The sequence below is a fragment of the Xenopus tropicalis genome, chromosome 10 (assembly GCF_000004195.4).
Source record: "Xenopus tropicalis strain Nigerian chromosome 10, UCB_Xtro_10.0, whole genome shotgun sequence".
Lineage (NCBI taxonomy): Eukaryota > Metazoa > Chordata > Amphibia > Anura > Pipidae > Xenopus > Xenopus tropicalis.
The window spans coordinates 51,824,507-51,843,738 of NC_030686.2; the positions used below are offsets into that span (position 1 = coordinate 51,824,507).

The window sequence follows — 19,232 nt, forward strand, 5'->3', positions numbered from 1 at the left end:
GGGATGAGAAGGCTGCGTTGTTACCCCTCCATCTGTGGGATGAGAAGGCTGCGTTGTTACCCCTCCATCTGTGGGATAAGAAGGCTGCATTGTTACCCCTCCATCTGTGGATAAGAAGCTGTGTTGTTACCCCTACATCTGTGGGATAAAGAGGCTGAGTTGTTACCCCTACATCTGTGGGATGAGAAGGCTGCATTGTACCCCCTCCATCTGTGGGATAAAGAGGCTGCGTTGTTACCCCTCCATCTGTGGGATAAAGAGGCTGCGTTGTTACCCCTCCATCTGTGGGATAAAGAGGCTGCATTGTTTACCCCTCCATCTGTGGGATAAGAAGGCTGCATTGTTACCCCTCCATCTGTGGGATAAAAGGCTGCGTTGTTACCCCTACATCTGTGGGATAAAGAGGCTGAGTTGTTACCCCTCCATCTGTGGGATAAAGAGGCTGCGTTGTTACCCCTCCATCTGTGGGATAAAGAGGCTGCATTGTTACCCCTCCATCTGTGGGATAAGAAGGCTGCATTGTTACCCCTCCATCTGTGGGATAAGAAGGCTGCATTGTTACCCCTCCATCTGTGGGATAAGAAGGCTGCATTGTTACCCCTCCATCTGTGGGATAAGAAGGCTGCATTGTTACCCCTCCATCTGTGGGATAAGAAGGCTGCATTGTTACCCCTCCATCTGTGGGATAAGAAGGCTTCAAGTAGGTTCCCCTGTGATCGCAGGGAATAAATGTCTGTTCTATGTTAAAGGCATCTCTGCATGCAAGGGCAGAAGGAAGAGGCACATTGCAGTAAAATGGAGGATGGGGCAGCTGTACGTTACGGATATCAGTAGAGGGAGGCAACGGTGCATTATTACATGAGTCCCTGGTGTTAATGAATTGCCCACCCTTATCAGCAGAATGAAGGAGCAGTGGGGTTTCATCTAAGTGGCCAAAGACGTGGTCACACGGGGGGCTGTCCGGGCGCAATTCCTCCTCTAGTCCCTCACCAGATGCCGAACTTGCTCTTTCCAACAAGCGGGGGATGTCGTACCTGCAGGAAACAGAGGATCATGGGAAGCGCTTATAACTAAATCTGCCGCATATCCTTCATAGTGGTGGTTCATTTGGGGGCCCAAAGCAGTGGAGGGGGCCAATTAGAGCAGTACTGGAGGGTGGGTGTTTATGTACATATACCAAGGAATACCTGAGAGTGAATAATACCACCATGTTTATATGTCACCATGATGCACATGTTTAATGGCAAATCAGGGACTTATCCCAAAAAGCCTGACTCCTCCCTCTCATGGCTCAGCCCTCCCACTCACACTAACAGGCAGGTACAAACTGGCAACCTGTGGCTTCTGCCAAATTCTGCCATAGGCAGTCACTATTTATTGACTCTGTAGGAGAGCGGTTTGGACCTTTGAGTCCTTGAAATACCAGAACCTACTTTGAATCCCACTTCCGACCAGCCCTTAGGAACTAATTTGCACTGACGCGGCACATAAACACTAAATAAATACCGAATGTCCGACAGATACACACGTGCAGATAGAAAAATACACAGCAAAGACGCTGTTATGGCAAGTGAGTTGGGCAAGGGAACACTGGCTACCGACTCCTACCATGTGCAAGAGGAAAGATGTCTGCCCGGCCCCGGTAACTGCATCGACTTCCACAGAAACTCCATCCACACGTCTCGCAAATCAGCTGTGTCTGCCGCCTGGTGACAGAGGGGGAAAGCTTGGGTGAATGGAAGCAGCTACACTGGTGCCACAAGCTATTGGGCCGGGAGTTGCACCTAAACAAAATCAGCTTGGGCATCAGAGGTGCTTAGGGGTATCCTGAACAAGTAGCACTGATACACCCCATGCACTATGGAGTTCTACAGAAAGTTGCACCCAGAGGTCTGTACCAGGCCTTCAGAACCAAGGGACAGAGGTCTTACCTAGGTCTGTACCAGGCCTTCAGAACCAAGGGACAGAGGTCTTACCTAGGTCTGTACCAGGCCTTCAGAACCAAGGGACAGAGGTCTTACCTAGGTCTGTACCAGGTCTTCAGAACCAAGGGACAGAGGTCTTACCCTAGGTCTGTACCCAGTCTTCAGAACCAAGGGACAGAGGTCTTACCTAGGTCTGTACCAGGTCTTCAGAACCAAGGGACAGAGGTCTTACCTAGGTCTGTACCAGGCCTTCAGAACCAAGGGACAGAGGTCTTACCTAGGTCTGTACCAGGTCTTCAGAACCAAGGGACAGAGGTCTTACCTAGGTCTGTACCAGGCCTTCAGAACCAAGGGACAGAGGTCTTACCTAGGTCTGTACCAGGTCTTCAGAACCAAGGGACAGAGGTCTTACCTAGGTCTGTACCAGGGCTTCAGAACCAAGGGACAGAGGTCTTTCCTAGGTCTGTACCAGGTCTTCAGAACCAAGGGACAGAGGTCTTTCCTAGGTCTGTACCAGGTCTTCAGAACCAAGGGACAGAGGTCTTTCCTAGGTCTGTACCAGGTCTTCAGAACCAAGGGACAGAGGTCTTTCCTAGGTCTGTACCAGGTCTTCAGAACCAAGGGACAGAGGTCTTTCCTAGGTCTGTACCAGGTCTTCAGAACCAAGGACTGAGGTCTTTCCTAGGTCTGTACCAGGTCTTCAGAACCAAGGGACAGAGGTCTTTCCTAGGTCTGTACCAGGCCTTCAGAACCAAGGGACAGAGGTCTTTCCTAGGTCTGTACCCAGCCTTCAGAACCAAGGGACTGAGGTCTTTCCTAGGTCTGTACCAGGTCTTCAGAACCAAGGGACAGAGGTCTTTCCTAGGTCTGTACCAGGTCTTCAGAACCAAGGGACAGAGGTCTTTCCTAGGTCTGTACCAGGTCTTCAGAACCAAGGGACAGAGGTCTTTCCTAGGTCTGCCATCAGAACCAAAGGACCAACTCACCAGAATTTTCCTTTTCCCATTTTTCATGACAATCTCGAAAGGATATTCCACATCTGTGACTGAGACTTTCCGTACAGACTGCACCTGTGGGGAAACGCAGAGAGCGTTCCATTGGTTCCTTCCTTATCACAAAGGACAGGGCTAGTCACAAGGTAACAAGTTGCTGCTTTAGGGGGGCAGCTATTATTTCATAATGAAGAGAATGTAGGGAGAATTAACCTAAATTGTCATTATTAAGCGCTGTAAAGCCCAATATCAATCAGAACCTGGTAAATGCACAGCCCCTGCCCAACAACTAGAGAGCCACAGGCGCCCAGACCTTGGCCGGAGCCCTATTAGTATGGCACTAGTATGGCACAGTGTCCCACAGGGAAGCAATGTTCTGTAGTTGGAGGGTTGCTGCTTTTTTCCATTCTCCCTGTATCTCCACTTGCTTAGAGTGACCCCGTATTATAAAGTGGGGAACCCAGGAAGCCCATCCCACCAGTGTGCATAGTACTTACTCTGCCCATGTAATACTGGCCTCGCAGGCATGACTGGGAAAGAAACAAAGCCATCAGATCCATTCAGTGCTACAGAAGGACATACATACTAATGGGTTTAACAAAATGCATGTAATATACAGGTATAGAATCTGTTATCTGGAAATGGAGGGGAGGGAGGAGAGACTGGCACACAGGGAGTGAGGGGAGACTGGCACACAGGGAGTGAGGGGAGACTGGCACACAGGGAGTGAGGGGAGACTGGCACACAGGGAGTGAGGGGAGACTGGCACACAGGGAGTGAGGGGAGACTGGCACACAGGGAGTGAGGGGAGACTGGCACACAGGGAGTGAGGGGAGACTGGCACACAGGGAGTGAGCTGGCACACAGGGCGTGAGGGGAGGGAGGAGAGACTGGCACACAGGGAGTGAGGGGAGACTGGCACACAGGGAGTGAGGGGAGGGAGGAGAGACTGGCACACAGGGAGTGAGGGGAGACTGGCACACAGGGAGTGAGGGAGGGAGAGAGACTGGCACACAGGGAGTGAGGGAGACTGGCACACAGGGAGTGAGGGGAGGGAGAAGAGACTGGCACACCAGGCGTGAGGGGAAGGAGGAGAGACTGGCACACAGGGATTGAGGGGAGACTGGCACACAGGGAGTGAGGGGAGGGAGAAGACTGGCACACAGGGCGTGAGGAGAGAACTGCACACAGGGAGTGTAGGGGAGAGGAGAGACTGGCACACAGGGAGTGAGGGGAGGGAGGAGAGACTGGCACACAGGGAGTGAGGGGCTAGGGAGTGAGGGAGAGAGAGACTGGCACACAGGGAGTGAGAGGGAGGAGAGACTGGCACACAGGAGTGAGGGAAGAGGAGAGAGACTGGCACACAGGGAGTGAGGGAGGGAGGAGAGACTGGCACACAGGAGTGAGGGGAGGGAGGAGAGACTGGCTCACAGGAAGGGAGGGAGGAGAGACTGGCACACAGGGAGTGAGGGGAGGAGGAGAGACTGGCACACAGGGAGTGAGGGGAGGGAGAGAGGACTGGCACACAGGGAGTGAGGGGAGGAGGAGAGACTGGCACACAGGGAGTGAGGGGAGGGAGGAGAGACTGGCACACAGGATTGAGGGAGACTGGCACACAGGGAGTGAGGGGAGGGAGGAGAGACTGGCACACAGGGAGTGAGGGGAGGGAGGAGAGACTGGCACACAGGGAGTGAGGGGAGGGAGGAGAGACTGGCACACAGGGAGTGAGGGGAGGGAGGAGAGACTGGCACACAGGGAGTGAGGGGAGGGAGGAGAGACTGTACATGATACTTTATGTGCCTATAAGCACTGGGCACTTCCTTCATGCCCCTATAAGCACTGGGCACTTACTTCATGCCCCTATAAGCACTGGGCACTTCCTTCATGCCCCTATAAGCACTGGGCACTTCCTTCATGCCCCTATAAGCACTGGCACTTCCTTCATGCCCCTATAAGCACTGGGCACTTCCTTCATGCCCCTATAAGCACTGGGCACTTCCTTCATGCCCCTATAAGCACTGGGCACTTCCTTCATGCCCCTATAAGCACTGGGCACTTACTTCATGCCCCTATAAGCACTGGGCACTTCCTTCATGCCCCTATAAGCACTGGGCACTTCCTTCATGCCCCTATAAGCACTGGCACTTCCTTCATGCCCCTATAAGCACTGGGCACTTCCTTCATGCCCCTATAAGCACTGGGCACTTACTTCATGCCCCTATAAGCACTGGGCACTTCCTTCATGCCCCTATAAGCACTGGGCACTTCCTTCATGCCCCTATAAGCACTGGGCACTTACTTCATGCCCCTATAAGCACTGGGCACTTACTTCATGCCCCTATAAGCACTGGGCACTTCCTTCATGCCCCTATAAGCACTGGGCACTTCCTTCATGCCCCTATAAGCACTGGGCACTTACTTCATGCCCCTATAAGCACTGGGCACTTACTTCATGCCCCTATAAGCACTGGGCACTTACTTCATGCGCCTCCTGACTGGTATAGAAATACAGAGTGGTATTTTGCAGCTTAAACCAATACTTCGCCCACGTAAATTTCTGTGAAAGAAAAGTGAAAAGGAGAGTTTAGCAGAGAAACCGTGTAACAGCCGCTCGGTGCCCTTTACCCTGCAATATAGGAGGGAAGAAGTTTAATATAGAAACCATCTCGTAACGAAACAGGGGGCAATGTCGGGCCCAACCACGCGCGCCACACAGCAGGGCCCAACCACGCGCCCCACACAGCAGGGCCCAACCACGCGCCCCACACAGCAGGGCCCAACCACGCGCCCCACACAGCAGGCCCAACCACGCGCCCCACACAGCAGGGCCCAACACGCGCCCCACACAGCAGGCCCAACCACGCGCCCCACACAGCAGGCCCACCACGCGCCCCACACAGCAGGCCCAACCACGCGCCCCACACAGCAGGGCCCAACCACGCGCCCCACACAGCAGGGCCCAACCACGCGCCCCACAAGCAGGCCCAACCACGCGCCCCACACAGCAGGGCCCAACCACGCGCCCCACACAGCAGGGCCCAACCACGCGCCCCACACAGCAGGGCCCAACCACGCGCCCCACACAGCAGGGCCCAACCACGCGCCCCACACAGCAGGGCCCAACCACGCGCCCCACACAGCAGGGCCCAACCACGCGCCCCACACAGCAGGGCCCAACCACGCGCCCCACACAGCAGGGCCCAACCACGCGCCCCACACAGCAGGCCCAAACCACGCGCCCCACACAGCAGGGTCAGGAGCAGATCATGAGAAGCAGCGGGAAAGATAGGGGCATCAGAGCAGGAAGTGGCTGAGAAAAAGCGGGGCAGATAGAGGAGAATGGGGCATTTACCAGTTATCTCTATAGGCAGCAGAGGGCAAAGTGTTACACAGGCCTACGAGCCCGGATACAGTGCCCCTGGCACCCGCTGTTTGTATAGTGGCATTGCCAAGCAAATAGGGACATGCCCAGAAGGCTCAGGGAAAATTTAGGAGCTGGGGGCAACCTGGCTACTAGGGGATAATATTGCCTGCTATACCCAGTACCCAGTCACTACTCCCTACAGGAGCCATTACCAATTACTGGTTTCCCTGTGCCCCTGAGTGCAGGGCCCAATACAGACAGGTAATCCCATAGCTGCCCCCCAGGGAGGCACAATGGCAATGCCCTACTTGCCACTCACCCTATAAACAGGAGCCAGAGGTTCTCTTACTGCCCCACACCATGCAACGGGTTAGTCACACAGACAGGAGGGGGCACAGAATAGAGAGCTGTTACACAGATTGCCCAATGGGCCAGCAGCCAGAAACTAGTGTACCAAGGAATGACAAGACGTTAATGCCCTATATACACACAGCTAAAGGGGAGCGCCGTTATTGCGGGGAATAGGCTGCAGCATTTTGGGCCCCAACAGTTTGATAAACTGCACCCCAATAACTTGTTTGAGATTTGCCCCAGGCGTGATTGCTGATACCCCTTCTGGCACCCCAATGGCTTGAGCTCTGGTCCTTCTTGCCACTGCACCACGTGCCAATGCCCACCCTGGTAACGCCAAGTGCCAAATTAAGCAGAGATGTGCCACTGGCTTTGCTCTCACACCCAGCTCCATATAATTAATAATCTCTACATTCTCCGCCCTGCCTGGCACTCAGGGGGCAAACCCTCAATTCACACAGGCGCGGGTAAGCACTGGACTCACAGTTAGGTGAAGACACACTGAGCTACTAGTAGCAGCTACTTTTTCTTGGCTACTAAACACCAGAAAATCCCCTGCGATAGACAATAGTGACAATTGCTGTTGCTAGTAGCTCTGTGTGGCTTCACCCTAAGGGCTGTGACAGACGGAGATTAGTCGCCCGCGACAAACCTCCCCGAAATGCCATCCCATTGGTGAGAATGTAAATCGCCGGGGGATGGCATATGCGCCGCAAAGTCGCGGAGTTTTCTCTCAAGGCAACTTCGCGCAAATCACCGCGTTTCCATCCCACCGGCGATTTACATTCTCACCAATGGATGCATTTCGGGGAGGTTTGTCGCGGGCGACTAATCTCCCCGTCTGTCACAGCCCTAAAACAGAGAGTGCTGATTCATTTACTGATAACTGTCTCTATGTGAGTTTAAGGGCTCTGGCACACGGGGAGATTAGTCGCCCGCGGCAAAACTCCCTGTTCGGCGGCGACTAATCTCCCCGAGTTGCCTTCCCTCTGCCATCCACCGGCGAACATGTAAGTCGCCGGCAGGATGGCAGACGCGCGGCGCAATTTCGTGCAAATCGCAGAAAAACCCTCGCAAGTCTTTTTCGCCAATTTGCGTGAAATCGCGCCGCCGCGTCTGCCATCCCGCCAGCGACTTACATGTTCGTCGGTGGGAAGGCAACTCGGGGAGATTAGTCGCCCGCGAACAGGGAGTTTGCCCGCGGGCGACTAATCTCCCCGTGTACCAGAGCCCTAAAAGAGGCAACTCTCAGCATTGTCTATGGCAGGGGATTTACTGGGCAGGATTAGGTTAAAGAAGGGCCGCACTGAATTCAGACAGTTTAGAGTTAAAATGAGGAACCCACTGTGGGTCTTGGCAGGTGAGGTTTAAAGAAGCGCCGCACTGAATTCAGACAGTTTAGAGTTAAAATGAGGAACCCACTGTGGGTTTGGGCAGGTGAGGGTTAAAAGAAAGGGCCGCACTGAATTCAGACAGTTTAGAGCTTAATGAGAGGAACCCACTGTGGGTTTGGGCAGGATAGGGTTAAAGAAGGGCCGCCACGAATTCAGACAGTTTAGAGTTAAAATGAGGAACCCACTGTGGGTTTGGGCAGGTGAGGGTTAAAGAAGGACAGCAGACCAGTGACTTCAGACAAGAGAGAGTTAACGGCAAGATAAAAGCAGAACCCTATAGGCCGTGCCCAGTACAGTAGAGAATGAGGTTGGTGCCACAGTAAGTGGCACAGACTATGCAGGGTGCCCAGCTAACACCCCATTGGGTCAGCTTGCTCCCCCTCCCTCAGTGCCCCCCAGTTACCATAGTGTCCTTCCTCTTCCTCAGAAGCCCAGTTCTCCCTCACCGACTCCATAAACTGGGGTGCCACAGACTAACTCACCCCCATTGGCTCAGCTTGCTCCCCCTCCCTCCCAGTGCCCCCAGTTACCATAGTGTCCTTCCTCTTCCTCAGAAGCCCAGGTTCTCCCTCACCGACTCCATAACTGGGGTGCCACAGACTAACTGACCCCCATTGGCTCAGCTTGCTCCCCACCCTCAGTGCCCCCAGTGTTACCATAGTGTCCTTCCTCTTCCTCAGAAGCCAGTTCTCCCTCACCGACTCCATAACTGGGGGGCCACAGACTAACTCACCCCCATTGGCTCAGCTTGCTCCCCCACCCTCAGTGCCCCCCAGTTACCATAGTGTCCTTCCTCTTCCTCAGAAGGCCCAGTTCTCCCTCACCGACTCCATAACTGGGGGTGCCACAGACTAACTCACCCCCATTGGCTCAGCTTGCTCCCCCTCCCTCAGTGCCCCCAGTTACCATAGTGTCCTTCCTCTTCCTCAGAAGCCCAGGTTCTCCCTCACCGACTCCATAACTGGGGGTGCCACAGACTAACTCACCCCCATTGGCTCAGCTTGCTCCCCCTCCCTCAGTGCCCCCCAGTTACCATAGTGTCCTTCCTCTTCCTCAGAAGCCCAGGTTCTCCCTCACCGACTCCATAACTGGGGGTGCCACAGACTAACTCACCCCCATTGGCTCAGCTTGCTCCCCCACCCTCAGTGCCCCCCAGTTACCATAGTGTCCTTCCTCTTCCTCAGAGAAGCCCAGGTTCTCCCTCACCGACTCCATAACTGGGGGTGCCACAGACTAACTGACCCCCATTGCTCAGCTTGCTCCCCCACCCTCAGTGCCCCCCAGTTACCATAGTTCCTTCCTCTTCCTCAGAAAGCCGCAGAAGCCCAGGTTCTCCCTCACCGACTCCATAACTGGGGAATGCCCCACAGGTGCCGGAGAAACACTCTCTCCCATAGTTACACAAATACCTTCAACTTCCTCATATGGCTTCCAAGCAAGCTCTCGGCACTGTCCCTTTGTACTCACAGGGGATATTCCCTGCCTGGGAGGAGCTGTCTCTCACTGCCTGCATCTCCTTCCAAACTGAACTGTCACTTTTGGGCGCGACTCTCTGGCACCCTATAGCGCACACACACTCCCAGGCACCCTGTAGCGCACACACACTCCCAGGCACCCTGTAGCGCACACACACACTCCCAGGCACCCTGTAGCGCACACACACACTCCCAGGCACCCTGTAGGCGCCAGCACACACACACACTCCCAGGCACCCTGTAGCCGCACACACACACAACTCCCAGGGCACCCTGTAGCGTGCCACACACACACACTCCCAGGCACCCTGTAGCGCGCACACACACACCACACTCCAGGCACCCTGTAGCGCGCACACACACTCCCAGGCACCCTGTAGCGCACACACACACTCCCAGGCACCCTGTAGCGCACACACACACTCCAGGCACCCTGTAGGGCACACACACACAGCTCCCAGGCACCCTGTAGCGCGCACACACACACACTCCAGGCACCCTGTAGCGTGCACACACACACACTCCCAGGCACCCTGTAGCGCGCACACCACACACACACACTCCCAGGCACCCTGTAGCGCACACACACACTCCCAGGCACCCTGTAGCGCACACACCCACACACTCCCAGGCACCCTGTAGCGCACACACACACTCCCAGGCACCCTGTAGCCACACACACACACTCCCAGGCCCACCTGTAGCCGCACACACACACTCCCAGCACCCTGCTAGCGCACACAAACACACACTCCAGCACCCTGTACGCCACACACACACACACTCCCCAGGCACCCTGTAGCGCACACACACACACTTCCAGGCACCACCTGTAGCGCACACACACACACACTCCCAGGCACCCTGGTAGCGCACACAACACACACACTCCCAGCCACCCTGTAGCGCACACACACACACTCCCAGGGCACCCTGTAGCGCCAACCACACACTCCAGGCACCCATGGTAGCGCACACGCACACGACACTGCCAGGGCACCCTGTAGCCAGCACACATCCCAGGACACCCTGTAGCGCCAACACGCAACACACTCCCAGGCAGCCCTTGTAGCGCACACGCACCACACTCCCAGGCACCCTATAGCGCGCACACACACACACTTGCCAGGGCACCCTGTAGCGCACACACGCTCCCAGGCACCCTGTAGCGCACACGCACACACTCCCAGCACCCTTGTAGCGCACAACACACTCCTAGGCACCCTGTAGCAAAGATTAACAGGGGGGGATAGCTCTTCAGTACAAGTGAGGGAATACAGCGGATAGGAGATAGCCTCAGTACAAGTGAGCGAAACAGGGTAGGGGGGATAGCTCTCCAGTAAAGTGAGGGAATACAGGGGTAGGGAGATAGCTCTCAGTACAAGTGCAGGGAAATACAGGGTAGGGGGAAGCTCTCAGTACAAGTGAGGGAATACAGCGCGTTATGGAGAGGGTAAGCTCTCAGTACAAGTTGAGGAATTACAGGGTAGGGAGATAGCTCTTCAGTACAAGTGAGGAATACAGGGGTATGCGAGATATCTCTCCAGTACAAGTGAGGAATTACAGGCGTATGGAGATAGCTCTCAGTACAAGTGACGGGGAATACAGGGTATGGGAGATAGCTCTCAGTACAAGTGCAGGAATACAGGGCGTATGCGAGATAGCTCTAACAGTACAAGTGAGGGAATACAGGGGTACAGGGGTAGGGAGATAGCTCTCAGTACAATAGGGAGGGTAGAGATAGCAGGGTACAGGGTAGGAGATAAGCTCTCAGTACAAGTGAGGGAAATACAGGGGTTATGGAGGATAGCTCTCAGTACAAGTGAGGGAATAGCAGGTGGTACAGGGGGAGATAGCTCTCAGTACAAGTGGGGGAATACAGGGGTAGGGGGATAGCTCTCAGTACAGTGAAATACAGGGGGGGATAGCTAGTACAGTGAGGGAATACAGGGGTAGGGGAGATAGCTCTCAGTACAAGTGAGGGGGGGTAATAGCAGTACAAGTGAGGGAATACAGGGGTAGGGATAGCTCTCAGTACAAGTGAGGGATACAGGCTAGGGGATAGCTCTCCCAGTACAAAGGTGAGGGAATACAGGGGTAGGGAGATAGCTCTCAGTACAAGTGAGGGAATTACAGGGTACAGGGGAGATAGCTCTCAGTACAAGTGAGGGAATACAGGGGTAGGGGAGATAGCTCTCAGTACAAGTGAGGGAATACAGGGAATACTCTCAGGGTGCAGGGAGGGGATAGCTCTCAGTACAAGTGAGGGAATACAGGGGTAGGGGAGATAACAGCAGGGCCCAACCACGCGCCCCCACAAGCAGGGCCCAACCACGCGCCCCACACAGCAGGGCCCAAACCACGCGCCCCAACCCGCAGGGCCCACAACCAACGCGCCCCACACACAGCGAGGGCCCAAGCCACGCGCCACACATCAGGGCCCAACCACGCGCCCCACACAGCAGGGCCCAACCACGCGCCCCACACAGCAGGGCCCAACCACGCGCCCCACACAGCAGGGCCCAACCACGCGCCCCACACAGCAGGGTCAGGAGCAGATCATGAGAAGCAGCGGGAAAGATAGGGGCATCAGAGCAGGAAGTGGCTGAGAAAAAAGCCGGGCAGATAGAGGAGGAATGGGCATTACCAGTTATCTCTATAGGCAGAGAGGGCAAAGTGTTACACAGGCTACGAAGCCCGGATACAGTGCCCCTGGCACCCGCTGTTTGTATAGTGGCATTGCCAAGCAAATAGGGACATGCCCAGAAGGCTCAGGGAAAATTAGGAGCTGGGGGCAACCTGGCTACTAGGGGATAATATTGCTGCTATACCCAGTACCCAGTCACTACTCCCTACAGGAGCCATTACCATTACTGGTTTCCCTGTGCCCCTGAGTGCAGGGCCCAATACAGACAGTAATCCCATAGCTGCCCCCCAGGGAGGCACAATGGCAATGCCCTACTTGCCACTCACCCTATAACAGGAGCCAGAGGTTCTCTTACTGCCCCACACATGCAACGGGTTAGTCACACAGACAGGAGGGGGCACAGAATAGAAGAGGCTGTTACACAGATTGCCCAATGGGCCAGCAGCCAGAAACTAGTGGTACCAAGGGAATGACAAGACGTTAATGCCTTATATACACACAGCTAAAGGGAGCGCCGTTATTGGGGGGAATAGGCTGCAGCATTTTGGGCCCAACAGTTTGATAAACTGCACCCCAATAACTTGTTTGAGATTTGCCCCAGGGTGATTGCTGATACCCCTTCTGGCACCCAATGGCTTGAGCTTCTGGTCCTTCTGCCACTGCACCACGTGCCAATGCCACCCTGGTAACGCCAAGTGCCAAATTAAGCAGAGATGTGCCACTGGCTTTGCTCTCACACCCAGCTCCATATAATAATAATCTCTACATTCTCCGCCCTGCCTGGCACTCAGGGGGGCAAACCCTCAATTCACACAGGCGCGGGTAAGCACTGGACTCACAGTTAGGGTGAAGACACACTGAGCTACTAGTAGCAGCTACTTTTTCTTGGCTACTAAACACCAGAAAATCCCCTGCGATAGACAATAGTGACAATTGCTGTTGCTAGTAGCTCTGTGTGGCTTCACCCTAAGGGCTGTGACAGACGGGGAGATTAGTCGCCCGCGACAAACCTCCCCGAAATGCCATCCCATTGGTGAGAATGTAAATCGCCGGTGGGATGGCATATGCGCCGCAAAGTCGCGGGAGTTTTCTCTCAAGGCAACTTCGGCAAATCACCGCGTTTGCCATCCCACCGGCGATTTACATTCTCACCAATGGGATGGCATTTCGGGGAGGTTTGTCGCGGGCGACTAATCTCCCCGTCTGTCACAGCCCTAAAACAGAGAGTGCTGATCATTTACTGATAACTGTCTCTATGTGAGTTTAAGGGCTCTGGCACACGGGGGAGATTAGTCGCCCGCGGCAAAACTCCCTGTTCGCGGGCGACTAATCTCCCCGAGTTGCCTTCCCTCTGCCATCCCACCGGCGAACATGTAAGTCGCCGGCAGGATGGCAGACGCGGCGGCGCAATTTCGTGCAAATCGCAGAAAAACCCTCGCAAGTCTTTTTCGCCAATTTGCGTGAAATCGCGCCGCCGCGTCTGCCATCCCGCCAGCGACTTACATGTTCGTCGGTGGGAAGGCAACTCGGGGAGATTAGTCGCCCGCGAACAGGGAGTTTTGCCGCGGGCGACTAATCTCCCCGTGTACCAGAGCCCTAAAAGAGGCAACTCTCAGCATTGTCTATGGCAGGGGATTTACTGGGCAGGATAGGGTTAAAGAAGGGCCGCACTGAATTCAGACAGTTTAGAGTTAAAATGAGGAACCCACTGTGGGTTTGGGCAGGTGAGGGTTAAAGAAGGGCCGCACTGAATTCAGACAGTTTAGAGTTAAAATGAGGAACCCACTGTGGGTTTGGGCAGGTGAGGGTTAAAGAAGGGCCGCACTGAATTCAGACAGTTTAGAGTTAAAATGAGGAACCCACTGTGGGTTTGGGCAGGATAGGGTTAAAGAAGGGCCGCACTGAATTCAGACAGTTTAGAGTTAAAATGAGGAACCCACTGTGGGTTTGGGCAGGTGAGGGTTAAAGAAGGACAGCAGACCAGTGACTTCAGACAAGAGAGAGTTAACGGCAAGATAAAAGGCAGAACCCTATAGGCCGTGCCCAGTACAGTAGAGAATGAGGTTGGTGCCACAGTAAGGTGGCACAGACTATGGCAGGGTGCCCAGCTAACACCCCATTGGGTCAGCTTGCTCCCCCTCCCTCAGTGCCCCCCAGTTACCATAGTGTCCTTCCTCTTCCTCAGAAGCCCAGGTTCTCCCTCACCGACTCCATAACTGGGGGTGCCACAGACTAACTCACCCCCATTGGCTCAGCTTGCTCCCCCTCCCTCAGTGCCCCCCAGTTACCATAGTGTCCTTCCTCTTCCTCAGAAGCCCAGGTTCTCCCTCACCGACTCCATAACTGGGGGTGCCACAGACTAACTGACCCCCATTGGCTCAGCTTGCTCCCCCACCCTCAGTGCCCCCCAGTTACCATAGTGTCCTTCCTCTTCCTCAAGAAGCCCAGGTTGCTCCCTCCACCGACTCATAAATGGCGTGGTTGCCACAGACTAACTCACCCCCATTGGCTCAGCTTGCTCCCCCCACCTCAGTGCCCCCAGTTACCATAGTGTCCTCCTTTCCTCAGAAGCCCGGTCTCCCTCACCGACTCCATAACTGGGGGTGCCACAGACTAACTCACCCCCCATTGCTCAGCTTGCTCCCCTCCTCAGTGCCCCCAGTTACCAATAGTGTCCTTCCTCTTCCTCAGAAGCCCAGGTTCTCCCTCACCGACTCATAACTGGGGGTGCCACAGACTAACTCACGCCATTTGGCTTCAGCTTGCTGCCCCCTCCCTCAGCTGCCCCCAGTTACCATAGTGTCCTTCTCTTCTTCCTCAGAAGCCCAGGTTCTCCCTCACGACTCCATAAACTGGGGGGTGCCACAGACCTAACTCACCCCCATTGGCTCAGCTTGCTCCCGCCCACCTCAGTTGCCCCCCAGTACCAATAGTGTCCTTCCTCTTCCTCAGAAGCCAGGTTCTCCTCACCCGACTCCATAACTGGGGGTGCCACAGACTAACTGACCCCCATTGGCTCAGCTTGCTCCCCCACCCTCAGTGCCCCCCAGTTACCATAGTGTCCTTCCTCTTCCTCAGAAAGCCGCAGAAGCCCAGGTTCTCCCTCACCGACTCCATAACTGGGGGTGCCACAGGTGCCGGAGGAACACTCTCTCCCATAGTTACACAAATACCTTCAACTTCCTCATTGGCTTCCAAGCACTCTCGGCACTGTCCCTTTGTACTCACAGGGGATATTCCCTGCCTGGGAGGAGCTGTCTCTCACTGCCTGCATCTCCTTCCAAACTGAACTGTCACTTTTGGCGCGGACTCTCTGGCACCCTATAGCGCACACACACTCCCAGGCACCCTGTAGCGCACACACACTCCCAGGCACCCTGTAGCGCACACACACACTCCCAGGCACCCTGTAGCGCACTACACACACATCCCACGGCACCCTGTAGGGCACACACACACACTCCCAGGCACCCTGTAAGCGCGCCACACACAACACACTCCCAGGCACCTGTAGCGTGCACACACACACCAGGCTGGCCACACATGCCCACCAGCACCCTTACCACTCCAGGCCGCGAGCCACACACAACGTTACACTCCCAGGACCCTGTAGCGGCACACAATCCGGCTGTCTGTCAGATCACCACACTCCCAGGCCACCTTAGCGCACACCACCACTCAGCACTGAGGCCCACAAAATCCGGCACCCTGTAGCGCGCACACACACACACTCCCAGGCACCCTGTAGCGTGCACACACACACACTCCCAGGCACCCTGTAGCGCGCACACACACACACACACTCCCAGGCACCCTGTAGCGCCCTCGGCACCTGTACGCACACACACTCCCAGGCCACCCTGTAAGCGGCACCACATCCCTCCCGGCACGCCTGTAGCGCACACACACACACTCCCAGGCACCCTGTAGCGCACACACACACTCCCAGGCCACCGCTGAGCGCACACACACACACTCCCGAGGCACCCTGTAGCGCACACACACACAACACTCCCAGGCAACCCTGTAGCGCACCAACCACACACACCCCAGGCACCCCTGAGCGCACACAACGATCCACACACACTCCCACAGGCACCCTGGTAGCGCACACACACACACCTCCGCACAGCCTGTAAGCGCGCACACACACAACTCCCAGGCACCCCGTAGCGCACACACAACTCCCAGGCACCCTGTAGCGCACACGCACACACACTGCCAGGCACCCTGTAGCGCACACACACTCCCAGGCACCCTGTAGCGCACACGCACACACTCCCAGGCACCCTGTAGCGCACACGCACACACTCCCAGGCACCCTATAGCGCGCACACACACACACTGCCAGGCACCCTGTAGCGCACACACACTCCCAGGCACCCTGTAGCGCACACGCACACACTCCCAGGCACCCTGTAGCGCACACACACTCCTAGGCACCCTGTAGCAAGTTACACAGGGGGGGATAGCTCTCAGTACAAGTGAGGGAATACAGGGGTAGGGGAGATAGCTCTCAGTACAAGTGAGGGAATACAGGGGTAGGGGGGATAGCTCTCAGTACAAGTGAGGGAATACAGGGGTAGGGGAGATAGCTCTCAGTACAAGTGAGGGAATACAGGGGTAGGGGGGATAGCTCTCAGTACCAAGTGAGGGAATACAGGGGTATGGGAGATAGCTCTCAGTACAAGTGAGGGAATACAGGGGTAGGGGAGATAGCTCTCAGTACAAGTGAGGAATACAGGGGTATGGAGATAGCTCTCAGTACAAGTGAGGGAATACAGGGGTATGGGAGATAGCTCTCAGTACAAGTGAGGGAATACAGGGGTATGGGAGATAGCTCTCAGTACAAGTGATGGAATACAGGGGTATGGGAGATAGCTCTCAGTACAAGTGAGGGAATACAGGGGTAGGGGAGATAGCTCTCAGTACAAGTGAGGGAATACAGGGGTAGGGGAGATAGCTCTCAGTACAAGTGAGGGAATACAGGGGTAGGGGAGATAGCTCTCAGTACAAGTGAGGGAATACAGGGGTATGGGAGATAGCTCTCAGTACAAGTGAGGGAATACAGGGGTATGGGGATAGCTCTCAGTACAAGTGAGGGAATACAGGGGTAGGGGAGATAGCTCTCAGTACAAGTGAGGGAATACAGGGGTAGGGGAGATAGCTCTCAGTACAAGTGAGGGAATACAGGGGTAGGGAGATAGCTCTCAGTACAAGTGAGGGAATACAGGGGTAGGGGGGATAGCTCTCAGTACAAGTGAGGGAATACAGGGGTAGGGGGGATAGCTCTCAGTACAAGTGAGGGAATACAGGGGTAGGGGGGATAGCTCTCAGTACAAGTGAGGGAATACAGGGGTATGGGGAGATAGCTCTCAGTACAAGTGAGGGAATACAGGGGTAGGGGAGATAGCTCTCAGTACAAGTGAGGGAATACAGGGGTAGGGGAGATAGCTCTCAGTACAAGTGAGGGAATACAGGGGTAGGGGGGATAGCTCTCAGTACAAGTGAGGGAATACAGGGGTATGGGAGATAGCTCTCAGTACAAGTGAGGGAATACAGGGGTAGGGGGGATAGCTCTCAGTACAAGTGAGGGAATACAGGGGTAGGGGGATAGCTCTCAGTACAAGTGAGGGAATACAGGGGTAGGGGGGATAGCTCTCAGTACAAGTGAGGGAATACAGGGGTATGGGAGATAGCTCTCAGTACAAGTGAGGGAATACAGGGGTAGGGGGATAGCTCTCAGTACAAGTGAGGGAATACAGGGGTATGGGGAGATAGCTCTCAGTACAAGTGAGGGAATACAGGGGTAGGGGAGATAGCTCTCAGTACAAGTGAGGGAATACAGGGGTAGGGGGGATAGCTCTCAGTACAAGTGAGGGAATACAGGGGTAGGGGGGATAGCTCTCAGTACAAGTGAGGGAATACAGGGGTAGGGGGGATAGCTCTCAGTACAAGTGAGGGAATACAGGGGTAGGGGGGATAGCTCTCAGTACAAGTGAGGGAATACAGGGGTAGGGGGGATAGCTCTCAGTACAAGTGAGGGAATACAGGGGTATGGGGGATAGCTCTCACTACAAGTGAGGGAATACAGGGGTAGGGGGGATAGCTCTCAGTACAAGTGAGGGAATACAGGGTAGGGGGGATAGCTCTCAGTACAAGTGAGGGAATACAGGGGTAGGGGGGATAGCTCTCAGTACAAGTGAGGAATACAGGGGTAGGGGGGATAGCTCTCAGTACAAGTGAGGGAATACAGGGGTAGGGGGATAGCTCTCAGTACAAGTGAGGGAATACAGGGGTAGGGGGGATAGCTCTCAGTACAAGTGGGGGAATACAGGGGTAGGGGGGATAGCTCTCAGTACAAGTGAGGGAATACAGGGGTAGGGGGGATAGCTCTCAGTACAAGTGAGGGAATACAGGGGTAGGGGGGATAGCTCTCAGTACAAGTGAGGGAATACAGGGGGTAGGGGGGATAGCTCTCAGTACAAGTGAGGGAATACAGGGGTAGGGGAGATAGCTCTCAGTACAAGTGAGGGAATACAGGGGTAGGGAGATAGCTCTCAGTACAAGTGAGGGAATACAGGGGTAGGGGAGATAGCTCTCAGTACAAGTGAGGGAATACAGGGGTAGGGGAGATAGCTCTCAGTACAAGTGAGGGAATACAGGGGTAGGGGAGATAGCTCTCAGTACAAGTGAGGGAATACAGGGGTATGGGAGATAGCTCTCAGTACAAGTGAGGGAATACAGGGGTAGGGGGGATAGCTCTCAGTACAAGTGAGGGAATACAGGGGTAGGGGGGATAGCTCTCAGTACAAGTGAGGGAATACAGGGGTTATGGGAGATAGCTCTCAGTACAAGTGAGGGAATACAGGGGTAGGGGGGATAGCTCTCAGTACAAGTGAGGGAATACAGGGGTAGGGGGGATAGCTCTCAGTACAAGTGGGGGAATACAGGAGTAGGGGGGATAGCTCTCAGTACAAGTGAGGGAATACAGGGGTAGGGGGGATAGCTCTCAGTACAAGTGAGGGAATACAGGGGTAGGGGGGATAGCTCTCAGTACAAGTGAGGGAATACAGGGGTAGGG

General features: G+C 55.1%; 1 protein-coding gene across 5 annotated transcripts; it reads right to left on the reverse strand.

Annotated features, from left to right (window-relative positions):
• Positions 1-313: 313 nt before the first annotated feature.
• LOC101732294 (sialidase-like) lies at positions 314-15,537 on the reverse strand. Of its 5 annotated transcripts, none has more exons than XM_031894783.1 (7): positions 15,203-15,537; positions 5,397-5,474; positions 3,415-3,447; positions 2,912-2,995; positions 1,609-1,706; positions 889-1,034; positions 314-426 (listed from the first exon to the last, which is right to left on the reverse strand). In XM_031894783.1, the coding sequence occupies exons 1-7, from the start codon at positions 15,305-15,307 to the stop codon at positions 344-346; spliced, it is 627 nt and encodes a 208-aa protein (XP_031750643.1). In that variant the 5' UTR covers positions 15,308-15,537; the 3' UTR covers positions 314-343. The 5 variants fall into 5 exon arrangements, with proteins under 5 accessions (XP_031750643.1, XP_031750642.1, XP_031750641.1 ...); XM_031894782.1 differs by having other exon boundaries at positions 314-462; XM_031894781.1 differs by having other exon boundaries at positions 314-678; positions 15,203-15,535.
• Between the last annotated feature and the right edge of the window lie 3,695 nt (positions 15,538-19,232).